This window comes from Oncorhynchus mykiss, chromosome 12 (genome assembly GCF_013265735.2).
Source record: "Oncorhynchus mykiss isolate Arlee chromosome 12, USDA_OmykA_1.1, whole genome shotgun sequence".
NCBI lineage: Eukaryota > Metazoa > Chordata > Actinopteri > Salmoniformes > Salmonidae > Oncorhynchus > Oncorhynchus mykiss.
In genome coordinates, this window is record NC_048576.1 from 39,504,775 (window position 1) to 39,518,506 (window position 13,732).

General features: G+C 41.5%; 1 protein-coding gene across 1 annotated transcript; it reads right to left on the reverse strand.

Moving 5' to 3' along the window:
- Positions 1 to 1,148: 1,148 nt before the first annotated feature.
- On the reverse strand, positions 1,149 to 3,368 carry LOC110537606 (G protein-activated inward rectifier potassium channel 4-like). Its single transcript, XM_021623760.2, has 3 exons — positions 3,116 to 3,368; positions 1,724 to 2,939; positions 1,149 to 1,572 (listed from the first exon to the last, which is right to left on the reverse strand). The coding sequence occupies exons 1-3, from the start codon at positions 3,302 to 3,304 to the stop codon at positions 1,376 to 1,378; spliced, it is 1,602 nt and encodes a 533-aa protein (XP_021479435.1). The 5' UTR covers positions 3,305 to 3,368; the 3' UTR covers positions 1,149 to 1,375.
- Between the last annotated feature and the right edge of the window lie 10,364 nt (positions 3,369 to 13,732).

The window sequence follows — 13,732 nt, forward strand, 5'->3', positions numbered from 1 at the left end:
TCATCAATCTACACACAATACCCCATGACAGAGAGAAAACATGGTTGTAGACATTTTTGCAAATGTATTAAAAATAAAACACATAAATACCTTATTTACATAGATATTCAGACCCTTTGCTATGAGACTCAAAATTGCATCCTGTTTCCATTGATCATCCTTGATATTTCTATAACTTGGTTGGAGTCCACCCGCGACATGATTTGGAAAGGCACACACCTGTCTATATAAGTTCCCACAGTTGACATTGCATGTCAGAGCAAAAACCAAGCCATGAAATCAAAGGAATTGTGCATAGAGCTCCGAGACAGGATTGTGTCGAAGGCACAGATCTAGGGAAGGGTACCAAAACCTTTCTGCAGAATTGAAGGTCCCCAAGAACACAGTGGCCTCCATCCTTCTTAAAGTTAAGAATTGGATAACACTAAAACTCTTCCTGGAGCTGGCCGCCCGGCCAAACTGAGCAATCAGGGGAGAAGGGCCTTGAAAACAAAGATTGAACTCTTTGGCCTGAATGCCAAGCGTCACATCTGGAGTAAACCTGGCACCATCCCTACAGTGAAGCATGGTGGTGGCAGCATCATGCTGTGGGGATGTTTTTCAGCAGCAGGGACTGGGAGACTAGTCAGGATCGAGGGAAAGATGAACGGTGCAAAGTACAGAGAGATCCTTGATGAAAACCTGCTCCATAGCTCTCAGGACCTCAGACTGGGGTGAAGGTTCACCTTCCAACAGGACAACGACCCTAAGCACACAGCCAAGACAACTCAGGAGTGGCGTCGGGACAAGTCTCTGAATGTCTTTGAATGGCGCAGCCAGAGCCCGAACTTGAAACCGATCAAACATCTCTGGAGATACCTGAAAATAGCTATGCCGCGATGGTCCCCATCCAACCTGAGAGCTTGAGAGGATCCGCAGAGGAGAATGGGAGAAACTCCCAAATACAGGTGTGCCAAGCTTGTAGCGTCATACCCAAGAAGACTCTAGTCTGTAATCTTTGTCAAAGGTACTTCAACAAAGTACTTAATAAAGGGTCTAAATACTTATGTAAATGTGATATTTACAAATTGACAAAAAAAACTTTTGCTTTGTCCTTATGGGGTATTGTGTGTAGATTGAGGGGAAAAAAACAATTTAATACATTTTAGAATAAGGCTGTTATGTAACAAAATGTGGAAAAAGTCAAGGGGTCTGAATACTTTCCGAATGCACTGTAGATTAGCATGTCAATGTGTAATTCTTGGAGAATGTTTGTCCACAATATTAGAGACAACAGGAAAGTTAATTTTAAGGAGAGAAACCTAGTCATTCACAAGTATTGGCCTTGAAATTCCATTAATACAAGGGCTGTTTGCTCAGTGTGTATAGTACTGATCTAAAAGAGGACCTCGTCTTCTTTTTCATCACTCTTCTCTTTAGCACTAAGGGTGAGGGTATGTACTGGGAAGGTTTTATCAAATGCACCATTGTCCACCCGGTAAGACCCTTTCTCCAGAGACATGCAGGATTCAAATCTGTGGCCCCACAGAATCTCCTCCTCAGTATAGGAAGTTCTGGCTTGGCATGTCATACCTACAACACAAAGGAGACAGCACAGCAAGGCAATTATGAAATGTTTCATCTTTACACATCTAGCTCTTATGCTACAGTCACAGACATGAAGACATTAAAACTTGTTCAAATGATTTGACATATCACATTCTAACATTCAAAGCCAACCAACCTGATGCCTCCACGATTCCCTCCAGAATGATGATGATCTCAAATCTCTCCCTTGTCAGACGCTCAGCCCCTATTTCCCAGAAGGGACTGCTTTCATTGATGACATGGGTGATGGTCTGAGGCTCAACCAACAGAAGCCTGTCTCCTCCGGTATCGTAGCCCAGGTTGATCTCTGACTGCTCCAGTGGTATGAACTCCCCTTCCTTGGTCTGTCTGGACTTAATAAGCTTGGCTCGAATCTTGGCGTCCACCATGTGACTCGCCCTCAGGTCTCCAATGCGGAAGAGAAGGCAGAGTTTCTCGTCACGCTCCGATATGACACAGTGTTTGCTGAAGATCAGAGTCTGGGCCCTTTTCTGAGGCCTGGAGATTTTGACGAACATACAGCCGACCATGAGGGCGTCAATGATTGAGCCAATGATAGACTGGGCCATGAGGAGAACCACTCCCTCCATGCAGTTGGCCGTCACCAATCTGGAGCCGTAGCCAATGGTCCTCTGGCTCTCCACCGACAGAAGCAGGGCGGAGATGAAACTGTCCACGTTCTCGAAGCACGGCTGCCATTGCGGGTCATGGACGTGGGCCACGTCATCCCTCAGCCAGGCGTCTAGGAAGTAGATCTCTGCGAAGGCCACCCACGTAACAATGTAGCACATGGTAAAGACAAAGAGGAACCAGCGGTACTTCAGGTCCACCAAAGTGGTGAAGATGTCCGAGAGGAAACGGCTCTTGTCCTCGATGGGGCCCAGGTTCACCTGGCACTTCCCGTCTTTGGTGACGTAGCGTTGACGCTGCTTGTTGGCGGTACCGTAATTTGGCCTCCCTTCACCTAGAAGTTTGCAGCGCGGCTTGTGGGGCTTGTTCTCACCACTTGTGCCTTGGTTGGGGCTATGGGTGCTATCAAAGGGGCCACCAGAAGGAGCGCCTGAGTACCACCTGGAGCTGAAGCGCTTGAGGTGGCGTCTGCGGTGAGCATGATGAGCAGTGACAGGCTCCTCTGGCTCCTCAGTGGGAATGATGTACTGGCCGGTGTCTACCTCCCGGCTGATCAATCCTGCAACAACCCTATGGGGGGCTGGGCTCTTGGGATGTGACTGGGGGGATGCAGAGGGGACTAGCTGGGGTGGGAGAGCTGGGAAGTTGTTATTTGTGCTGGTGAAGAGAGAGGCTCTTCTGGAGTGGAGCATCATCACGGCCATGTTGGTTTTTGCTGCAACCTAAAAAAAATTATATACATATATATATATATATAAATATATCAATTGACTGACTTGTACATTACATACATGATCTACAATGTATTTGTGATGGAAACAGAGTGTCCAGTGTAAACACAACCCACTGAACAATATCCCAAAACACAAATGAATGAAATTGACTCTGCAATAGTTACCTTCTTTGGATATGGGGTAAAGCGCGTTGACTCTGGGGGTGGTCTAGGGTATGCCAGGAGATGTTTGGCTGTGAGAGCCTTTGTTGGGGGAATAGAGTTCCTGCGAGGGACAATTCTCATAGGACTCCTGTAGTCTCCATTATGGGGCTCGTGTAATGTCACCCTGCTGCACATCATGGTGGAAACCATCACAGAGACTACTGTAGATTCCTGTGCTCTGTGTGGCAGCTGAGCTGCCGAGGGCTCAGGAAGTTGATTTCGTGTTCCTGTTGAAGCAATAGAATCTGATTGAGAGTTGTCACACAATTAACAACCACCACCACAGAGGAAAGAGGAGACTAAATGAAACTCTTCCACCAGGCAATACTGGTTGAACTTACTTCCTTTTGTCCTGATAATTTAGTCATACGCTGTAGGGATTGCTAGAACGTTAAATCCAGCTGTGTGTCAGTGGGTGTATGACAGATCTCTGATACGGAGGGACTTCTTCCACCAGATGGTTACCTCTCCCTCAGTATAATTTCTTACATCATCCCCCCCCTCTCATCCCAACCCGATGACCTTTCAGATCATTCTAATGTGACGTGTGTCGTGTGATATCATCGGTCTCTGCTGGATCTAATTAAACATCCAGGATTATGACTAATCCCTTTAAATTAATCTGGGAACAACCAAGGAGCACGGTGATGGATTTTGAGGAGATTACGGTCTTTCTCTTAGTTACGAGGGTTTAGGTAATTGTTTTTTCCCAGATGTGGTCAAATAAACCCTGGGCAAGTCTCTATTATTTATTGCGGTCACTGTTACTGTTTGTGTTGTCACTCTATCCTCTACTGGTCCGCCAAACAGCTCGTAGCAGCAGCTCGTAGCAGCAGACGTGCTGCGTGTAGGATTTTGGAACACGTCAATATCGACTCTGACTCCAGAGTGCAGTAGACCATGAACTGCCCAAGGCATTGTAATCAACAGCGCTAATTAAGGCTTGCACTCCGAATGATGTAGAGGAAAATCTAGAGATGTATAATAAACCCTTATCTGTAGAATAGTTGAGATGCGACATTTATGATGTGTCGCTAATGTTTAACAACATCTTCATAAATGTGTTGATTTTACACAGATGGGGCTTCACCAATTCTGAGATGTGTGGCCCATTACTAAAAGTTACATAACTGTAAAAAAAATAAAAAGTCCCTTTTTCAGTTGTAACCTTACAACAACCTCCATATAACCAGACCAACACGAGAAGGAATTAGCTAGAACAACCAGGGAAACTATAAAAATACAAACAGAGGAGGAAAGTAGAGGATGGAGGTATGTATGTCTGTACATTAAGGAGAGTCATCACAACTAACTGCCAAAAGAAAGAAAGAAACTAAACCATACCTGAATAGAGATGCTAGTATTTGTTCTCAGTTTCAGATCATCTTCCACATGAGATATAACGAGCAGCTATCAACAAAAAAAAAGAAGCAGGATAGCTTTTTGAGTGGTAAAGCTGGTGCTGTGGTGCCTCTCCGGTGATGTCAAGGCGAACTGGCAGGGCGCCTGCTGTCCAGCTGCGGACCAGAGGCCCCCCCACCCACCCCCACAGTCCCCCCAGCCATTGGTCTGATCACACAGGGAGGTCAGCTGTTAATCTGCTCGTGAGGTCAGCAGGGCTGGTAAACTGTGCAGCCAGGAAGTAGTGCAACACCATGGGAAGTGAGAAATAAACAAACACAATGTACAGTGCATTCGGAAAGTATTCAGACCCCTTGACCTTTTCCACATTTTGTTACGTTACAGCCAGGGTTGGGGAGTAACGGATTACATGTTTATTATTTTATTTAACCTTTATTTAACTAGGCAAGTCGATTAAGAACAAATTCTTATTTACAATGACGGCCTACCCTGGCCAAACCCGGACGACGCTGGGCACAATCACGGGCGGATGTGATACATCCTGGACTCGAACCAGGAACTGTAGTGATGCCTCTTGCACCGAGATGCAGTGCCGTAGACCGCTGCGCCCATGTGTGTGTTAACTATTTAACTACTAGAATGCTTTAAAGGCTGCTAAAATTTTAAATATCAGTTATAGGTATCGTTTTTTTTGGGGCAAGGAAAATATTGGTATCAGCCCAAAATGTAATTGTTAGATGATGATACCTAGCTATATACTTTATTTTGCCTAGTTAAATAAAGGTTACACACACACCACACTGACCAAAAAGTTATTTTGTTGGCATTCACGTATGTCTCCATTACCAGTAAAAAAACAATCAAAACCTATTTATTTCACTAACTTGCAGTGCTGTTTTGGTGTTCATTTGTTCTGTTGTTTCATTCTCAACCAGGATTTCTATGGAACGCCGTCTGAGTCTTTGCATGTCAAAAAAGATAGACGTATTTGACGTGTCAAATAAACTTGTTGACCAATCAGGACCTGAATATGACTGCACATCACATAATTTAACGCCTTACTTAATTTGTTTTACGTAGTTATTACACATTGATTACACTATCACTCGTATTTCATATGTCACAACGATTCATCGATATGTATGCTATGATGCAGGTAAAGTTGTCTCGCGCGCCTACAGTGCTGGTCATAAAAAAAGCTAGCTAGCTCATGGATGCAAACATTGTTCTCCAAAAAGATAGAAAAACGACAAATTGATTCAGTAGGTGTCATCATCTAAAACAACCCTAATTTATAACATTTATTATTTCATTAATGGTGGTCGGACCCATCTATGTGTAGCTAGCAACAATAAGGATGAGCCACAAGAGTGGAATTTGCGGTTAGCCTTCAAAATCAAAGTGTCATTGAAAGTGATGCAAATTAATACAAATAGAATTATGCCATAGATCATGCTAAACGAGGTTGGAATGTTATATAAAAATCAACAAAAGACCATTTGTTAATTTCACAAATCTGTTGAAATCACACTGGATGCAATATACTTTAGAATTGCATTGGCAGCATTCTTATTCCACTGTACAGCCTTACCTATGGATTGTTGATCAATGAAGGTATCAGTCTACTCAGTGACACCAAGAAAACATTAGCGTCGTAACTCTTATTGCGGAACTCTGAAACAACTGTGAATTGAGCCACGTTTATTGTCAACCTATGTGTATTGAACACTATTCCCGAGGAAAAACAATACTGAGTGGATGTTTTGGAGTCTGATAACTGAGGAGGACATTGGGGAAAAATATATTGGGTATTGAGTAGACTGATATCCCATTTCATTGATACCCAATTGTTAGGTAAAGCTGTACAGTGCAATTTGAATGTCAATACACACAATTGACTGACTGGGAGGGGATTTCACAGTCAGTCCCGTGATAAGAGCTACAACGCTAATATTTGCATAAACTCTTCACAGTTGTGTTCTGTGTGTGTCACAGAGTAGACTTGATACCCATTTTCATTGTTTAACATTACCTAGTCTAAATATGGTATGAATCCACCAATTGTAACCTCCACTTTCAAATAGCTACTTTTATTTTGAAGGCAAACCGCAAATTCCACTATTGTGCCTAATCCTTATTGTGGCTAGCTTTACAACACATAACCCGGTCCGGTGGAGCCTCACTAGCCAGATGAAGCTAGCTGACTGCTTATAGCTTTGGGTAACCGGGTTAAGTAGCTGGCCAGCTATTTATTTTCATGAACTGAAGTTAATTTTCAATAGGCGATACTTACTCAAGGATTCCTAAATCATTGCTAAGAGTAATGTTAATGACTGCAGTTTCTACTGGTCATTGTTTTCAGGCTGGTTGTATTGGAGCTACCCCAAAAGTTGCTGTCGAACAAATAAGGCTTTTTTACCAACGCGGTATTGTAACGCATCGTTCGAGGCCAGTGTTTGCTTGTTTGCAGACGTTTTTGTACAGCTTTGATAGTACTAATAGTAGTGGTGGCGCTTGGCTTGCAAGTGCAAATTCAGAACACAACATTCTATAATACAACGGTGTTATTTGACGTTCATATTAAAAGCTTTTTCGGCACATCAAATAGTGTTATTTGACGTGTATCATTTTTTGACACGCAAAGACCGTTCCATAATATGTTGTAAAGCTAATAGCAGTGACTACTGTGCAACTCCGGTAGGGCAACATCTGGAAAAATAGCCACTTGGTAGTGTGTACTGGTACTCGACCAGTCACGAAAGCCAATATTACCCACTACAGAGTATGGTTGACTGTCAAGGGCAATGAATTCCATTATCTTGGCCTTAATGGATTTCGCCTTTGCAGTTGTCTTGCTGAAATGTTCTTACTCTTTCAAAAGACTGCTTGATCCACACAGGATACATTGTGGGCTAAGTTAGGAATGCTGTGTTGCACCTTATATAGGTATGCATGTCAGCTTTGAAATAGGTTTTGCACATTGGTTAAAGTAGACATCAGGCCGATACCGATTTTCAGCTAATATCGCAGATTCCGATATGTTCACCAATATATCTGCATCCCTAAAATAATGGTTACATGTAATCAGTTACAATGAAGGGATGACAAAAAAACGGCAACTGTAGTCTTTTACCAGCTAAAATATTGTAATCAGATTATAAATACTTTTGAAAAACTAGATCACTTTTAAAATCAGAAAGGATATTTGTGGAAAAAAATCTGACACTTCTCTGTTTTCTCAATAACATTCAAATCAGCATTGAAAAAAGGCACAACTTTTAAGTTTGTTCCAACTGAGAGTCTGACCACAAGTCAGAGACCACTATGATGACACACCAAATGTGTTAGATGGATCATGGCAAAAGAGCATGAATAGACTTGTAGGCTACAGTCCAAGCTATGTCTTCCAAAAGATTATCCAACTTCAATAAATGCTTGGCGGTAAGGATGACAGCAGTGGTGTAGTCTACGGGGATACGGATATCACTTATTATTGATATCAACATAGGTCATTGATGTGAATTGCACTGCTGCTCTCATTTAGCTATTTGCGCTTTTCGGATTGTGGCTGTTGTGGATGGCTGTTCACAAAAGTAAATGTGTATTTGAACCCAATAATGGTTGAATTCAAGAAGTTAAGCTGCCTATCAATCATTGTTTTTGAAACCAGTGGACAGCCAGTGAAAAATGCGCTCTTGCAGCAGCTGCATAGTGAAGATCCCAGCCTATGGAATAAAAGTGGGCTTTTATTGCTCATCTAATTCATGCTGATTTAAAATTAAAATAAATCCATAGGCCTAATGGACAAATGCTCAAACTCACACCCTTTTGATAGAAGTAAAGGGGCAATTTGTAGTTGCTACATCCATTTTTTGACCATTGATTCTGGAAGAATAACATTTATAATTGCCTCATGAGTTTAGTTAAACTTTCACACTCCACGAGAACCCAAAATATATGCTTGTTTTTCTTCAATGTTTGTAAACATTATAAATGTAAACAAAACACTGCCTCATAACATGGTTAAAACAATAATTTTGATATCATGGATGGTCAGTTCTTACCTCCATAGCTGTCTATTAATCTGAGAGTGGATACATTTCTCCAGGTCCACCCCCCTTGATTTTCAATAATATGACTTGGAAATATGGAAGTTTAGGCTAGCCAAATTGCTTTACCTGAGCATAACCACAAAATTAAGGATTTATTAGCCAGCCCTACTCTGTATATGATTTTCAAATCAAAGTTTATTTGTCATGTGCGCCAAATACAACAGGTGAAATGCTTACTTACAGGCTCTAACCAATAGTGCAAAAAAGGTATTACTTTTTGTTGTCATGGAGGACTGATTGGACTCATTGATTCGAGTTGAAAAATAAATGCCGCTCTCATGGAATGGCATGCTTTGAGCGCTACTGAAAAGTGCTATTTACATGTGAAAAATGAATTCCATATGCAGCATTTGCTATAGGCCAATTGTTTACTTTTTGTTGGTGACACAGATATTTTGAGAATATGCAGCTGTTTAAATGGCAAATCCAAAGATGAAACAGAGGCGGGGTGGCCGTTTTTGTTATTGTTTCATAAACAACAGTGTAGAGCTGGCTAATACATCCTTAGTTGTGTGGTTATGCTCAGGAAAAACAATTTGCCTAACCAATACTTCCATATTCCCAAGTCCTATTACTGAAGATCAAGGGTTATTACATATATTGGAATGCCTGGAATTCTGATAGACTTTGGTTAATGTAAACATATAATTGAATCGTATAATTAATTGTATGTAGTAGAAAGCGATGGGTTAGAAGAAGCCTACATAACCAACCCATAAAGTAAAAATTAACATCTATATATGGCCAGCTATTTAAACTTTAACATTGATTTATCTTGCAATATATGTCATTCAAGTGGTAACATACATTTTTGTTGTCCTCTAATGTCTCTTAAGGGGAACGTAATCTAAAAGTAACTGAATGTAATCAGATTACATTACTGAGTTTGGGTAATCCAAAAGTTGTGTTACTGATGTCATCATGGCACCGGTGAAGACCGCTGATGTTTTACGTGCTCCTAAGCAACTGTTTTTTCAATCATTTTTTTGCATTGTTTGTCAATCATTTTTTTACTTATTCTGTACATAATGTTGCTGCTACCGTCTCTTATGACCGAAAATAACTCCTGGACATCAGAACAGCGATTACTCAACACGAACTGGCAGAAGTTTTTTTTTTCCTTTAATAAATCAGACGAGCCCGATGTGAAGGACATACTGCTTTCCTGGGAACAGGCCCAAATCCCCGTCGTTTACGTGAAGAGAAGACGGAGAAAAAGAGGATTTGTAATAATGACAATTACAACAATACTGAATTTACATTTTTATTTTAACTTAATACATAAATGAAATCTATTTAGTCTCAAATAAATAATGAAACATGTCAATTTGGTTTAAATAATGCAAAAAAAGTGCAATATGTGCCATGTAAAAAAGCTAACGTTTAAGTTCCTTGCTCAGAACATATGAAAGCTGGTGGTTCAATATTCGCAATTCTTCAATATTCCCAGTTAAAAAGTTTTAAGTTGTAGTTATTATTATGACACGCCGACTATTTCGCTCTATACCATTTGTATTTCATACACCTTTGACTATTGGAAGTCTAAATAGGCACTTTAGTATTGCCAGCCTAATCTCAGGAGTTGATAGGCTTGAAGTCATAAACAGCACTGTGCATCAAGCATTGCTAAGAGCTGCTGGCAAACAGAGTAAAGTTTGAATGAATGATTACGAGCCTGCTACTGCTCAGTCAGACTGCTCTATCAAATCATAGACTTAATTATAATATAACAAACACAGAAATATGAGCCTTTGGTCATTAACATGGTCAAATCTGGAAACCCATTTCGAAAACAAAACGTTTATTCTTTCAGTGAAATACGGAACCGTTCCGTATTTTATCGAACGGGTGGCAACCCTAAGTCTAAATATTACTGTTACATTGCACAACCTTCAATGTTATGTCATAATTATGTACAATTCTAGACAATTAGTTTGCGACGAGCCAGGCGGCCCAAATTGTTGCATATACCCTGACTCTGTGTGCAATGAACGCAAGAGAAGTGACAATTTCCATAGTTAATATTGCCTGCTAACATGAATTTCCTTTAACTAAATATACAGGTTTTAAAAACTATACTTCTATGTATTATTTTTAAGAAAGGCATTAATGTTTATAGTTAGGTACATATATGTAGCGATTGTGCTTTTGTTAAATCATCACCCATTTGGCAAGTAGGCTGTGATTCGATGATAAATTAACAGGCACCGCATTGATTATATGCAACGCAGGATAAGCTAGTTAACCTAGTAATATCATCAACCATGTGTAGTTAACTAGAAATTATGTGAAGATTGATTGATTGTTTTGTTATAGGATAAGTTTAATGCTAGCTAGCAACTTACCTTGGCTCCTTGCTGCACTCGTGTAACAGGTGGTCAGCCTGCCACGCAGTTTCCTCATGTAATCAGCATCCAAAAATTCAGATTACCGATTGTTATGAAAACGTAAAAATCGGCCCTAATTAAAAATCGGTCGACCTCTAGTACGTACATACCCCAACCAGAAGCCATGGATTAAAAGCAACATCCGCACTGAGCTAAAGGGTACAGCTGCCGAGGAGCGGGACTATAACTCGGAAGCTTATACGAAATTCCGCTATGCCCGCCGACGAACCATCAAACAGGCAAAGCGTCAATGCAGGACTAAGATCGAATCGTGATCCGACGCTCGTCGGATGTGGCGGGGCTTGCAAGCTATTACAGACTACAAAGGGAAGTACAGCCGCAGTGACACAAGCCTGCCAGACGAGCTAAATAATTTCTATGCTCGCTTTGAGGCAAGTAACATTGAAACATGCATGAGCGCATCAGCTGTTCCGGATGACTGTGTGATCACACTCTCCGCAGCCGATGTGAGTAAGACCTTTAAACAGGCCAACATTCACAAGGCCGCAGGGCCAGATGGATTACCAGGACGTGTACTGCGAGCATGCGCTGACCAATTGGCAAGTGTCTTCACTGACATTTTCAACCTCTCCCTGTCCAAGTCTGTAATACCAACATGTTTCGACCAGACCACCCTAGTCCCTGTGCCCAAGAACACTAAGGTAATCTGCCTAAATGACTACTGACCCATAGCACACACATCTGTAGCCATGAAGTGCTTTGAAAGGTTGGTCATGGCTCACATCAACACCATTATCCCAAAAACCCTAGACCCACTACAATTTGCATACCACCCTAATAGTTCCACAGATGATGCAATCTCTATTGCACTCCACACTGCCCTTAACCACCCGGACAAAAGGAACACCTATGTAAGAATGCTATTCCTTGACTACAGCTCAGCGTTCAACACCATTGTGCCCTCAAAACTCACCCCCTGTATATAGTCTCACCATTGTTATTTTACTGTTGCTCTTCAATTACTTGTTCATTTAATTTCTTATTCGTATTTTTTAAACTGCATTGTTGGTTAGGGGCTTGTAAGTAAGCATTTCACTAAGGTTGTATTACCCATTTTATTCGGCGCATGTGACCAATAAAATGTTATTTTAATTTGATTACAATTTGACAGATAACTAGTACCTGTAACAGATTACATTTAGAAAGTAACCTGCCTAACCCTGGATACAGCCTTATTCTAAAATGGATTAAATAATGTTTTCCCCTCATCAATCTACAGACAGTACCCCATAATGACAAAGTGTAAACAGGTTTTTTGAAATGTTTGTTCATAATAAAAAATAAAAAACAGAAGTACCTTATTTACGTATTCAGACCCTTTGCTATGAGACTCGAAATTGAGCTCAGGTGCATACTGTTTCAACTGATCATCCTTGAGAAGTTTCTACAACTTGACTGGACATGACTTGGAAAAGCACACACCTGTCTATATAAGGTCCCACAGTTGACAGTGCATGTAAGAGCAAAAACCAAGCCATGAGGTCATTGTCCGTAGAGCTCCAATACAGGATTGTGTCGAGGCACAGATCTGGTGAAGGGTAACATAAAAATTCTACAGCATTAAATGTCCCCAAGAACACAGTGGCCTCCATCATTCTTAAATGGAAGAAATTTGGAACCACCAAGACTCTTCCTAGAGCTGGCCGCCTGGCCAAACTGAGCAATCGGGGGAGAAGGGCCTTGGTCAGCGAGGTGACCAAGAACCTGATGGTCACTCTGACAGAGCTCCAGAGTTCCTCTGTGGAGATGTGAGAGCCTTCCACCAATCAGGCCTTTATGGTAGAAAGGCCAGAGGGAAGCCACTCCTCAGTAAAAGGCATATGACAGCCCGCTTGGAGTTTGCCAAAAGACACTCAGACCATGAAAAACAAGATTCTCTGGTCTGATGAAACCAAGACTGAACTCTCTGGCCTGAATGCCCCACATAATGTCTGGAAGAAACCTGGCACCATCCCTACAGTGAAGAATGGGGGTGGCAGCATCATGCTGTTGAGATGTTTTTCAGCGGCAGGGACTGGGAGACTAGTCAGGATCGAGGGAAAGATGAACGGAGCAAAGTACAGAGAGATCCTTGACGAAAACCTGCTCCAGAGCACTCAGGACCTCAGACTGGGGCGAACGTTCACCTTCCAACAGGACCATGACCCTAAGCTCACAGCCAAGATAACAGGGAGTGGCTTCAGGACAAGTCTCTGAATGTCATTGAGTGGCCCAGCCAGAGCCCGGATTTGAATCTAATCAAACATCTCTGGAGAGATCTGAAAATAGCTGCAGCAACTCTCCCCATCCAACCTGACAGAGCTTGAGAAGATCTGCAGAGAAGAATGGAAGAAACTCCCAAATAAAGGTGTGCCCAGCTTGTAGCGTCATACCCAAGAAGACTCGAGGCTGTAATCGCTGCCAAAGGTCCTTCAACAAAGTACTGCGTAAAGGGTCTGAATACTTATGTAAATGTGATATCAGTTTTTATTTGTAATACATTTACGAAAAATAAAAAATAAACTGTTTTTGCATTGCCATTATGGGCTATTGTGTGTAAATTGATGAGGAAAAGAAACGATTTCCAAAATGTGGAAAAAGTCAAGAGGTCTGAGGTCTACTTTCCGAATGCACTGTACAATACATACTGTAAGTTTTAAATTGGATGCTAGATCCAATGTACAGTGTTCATTCAATTATTGATCGTGTTTTCTCTG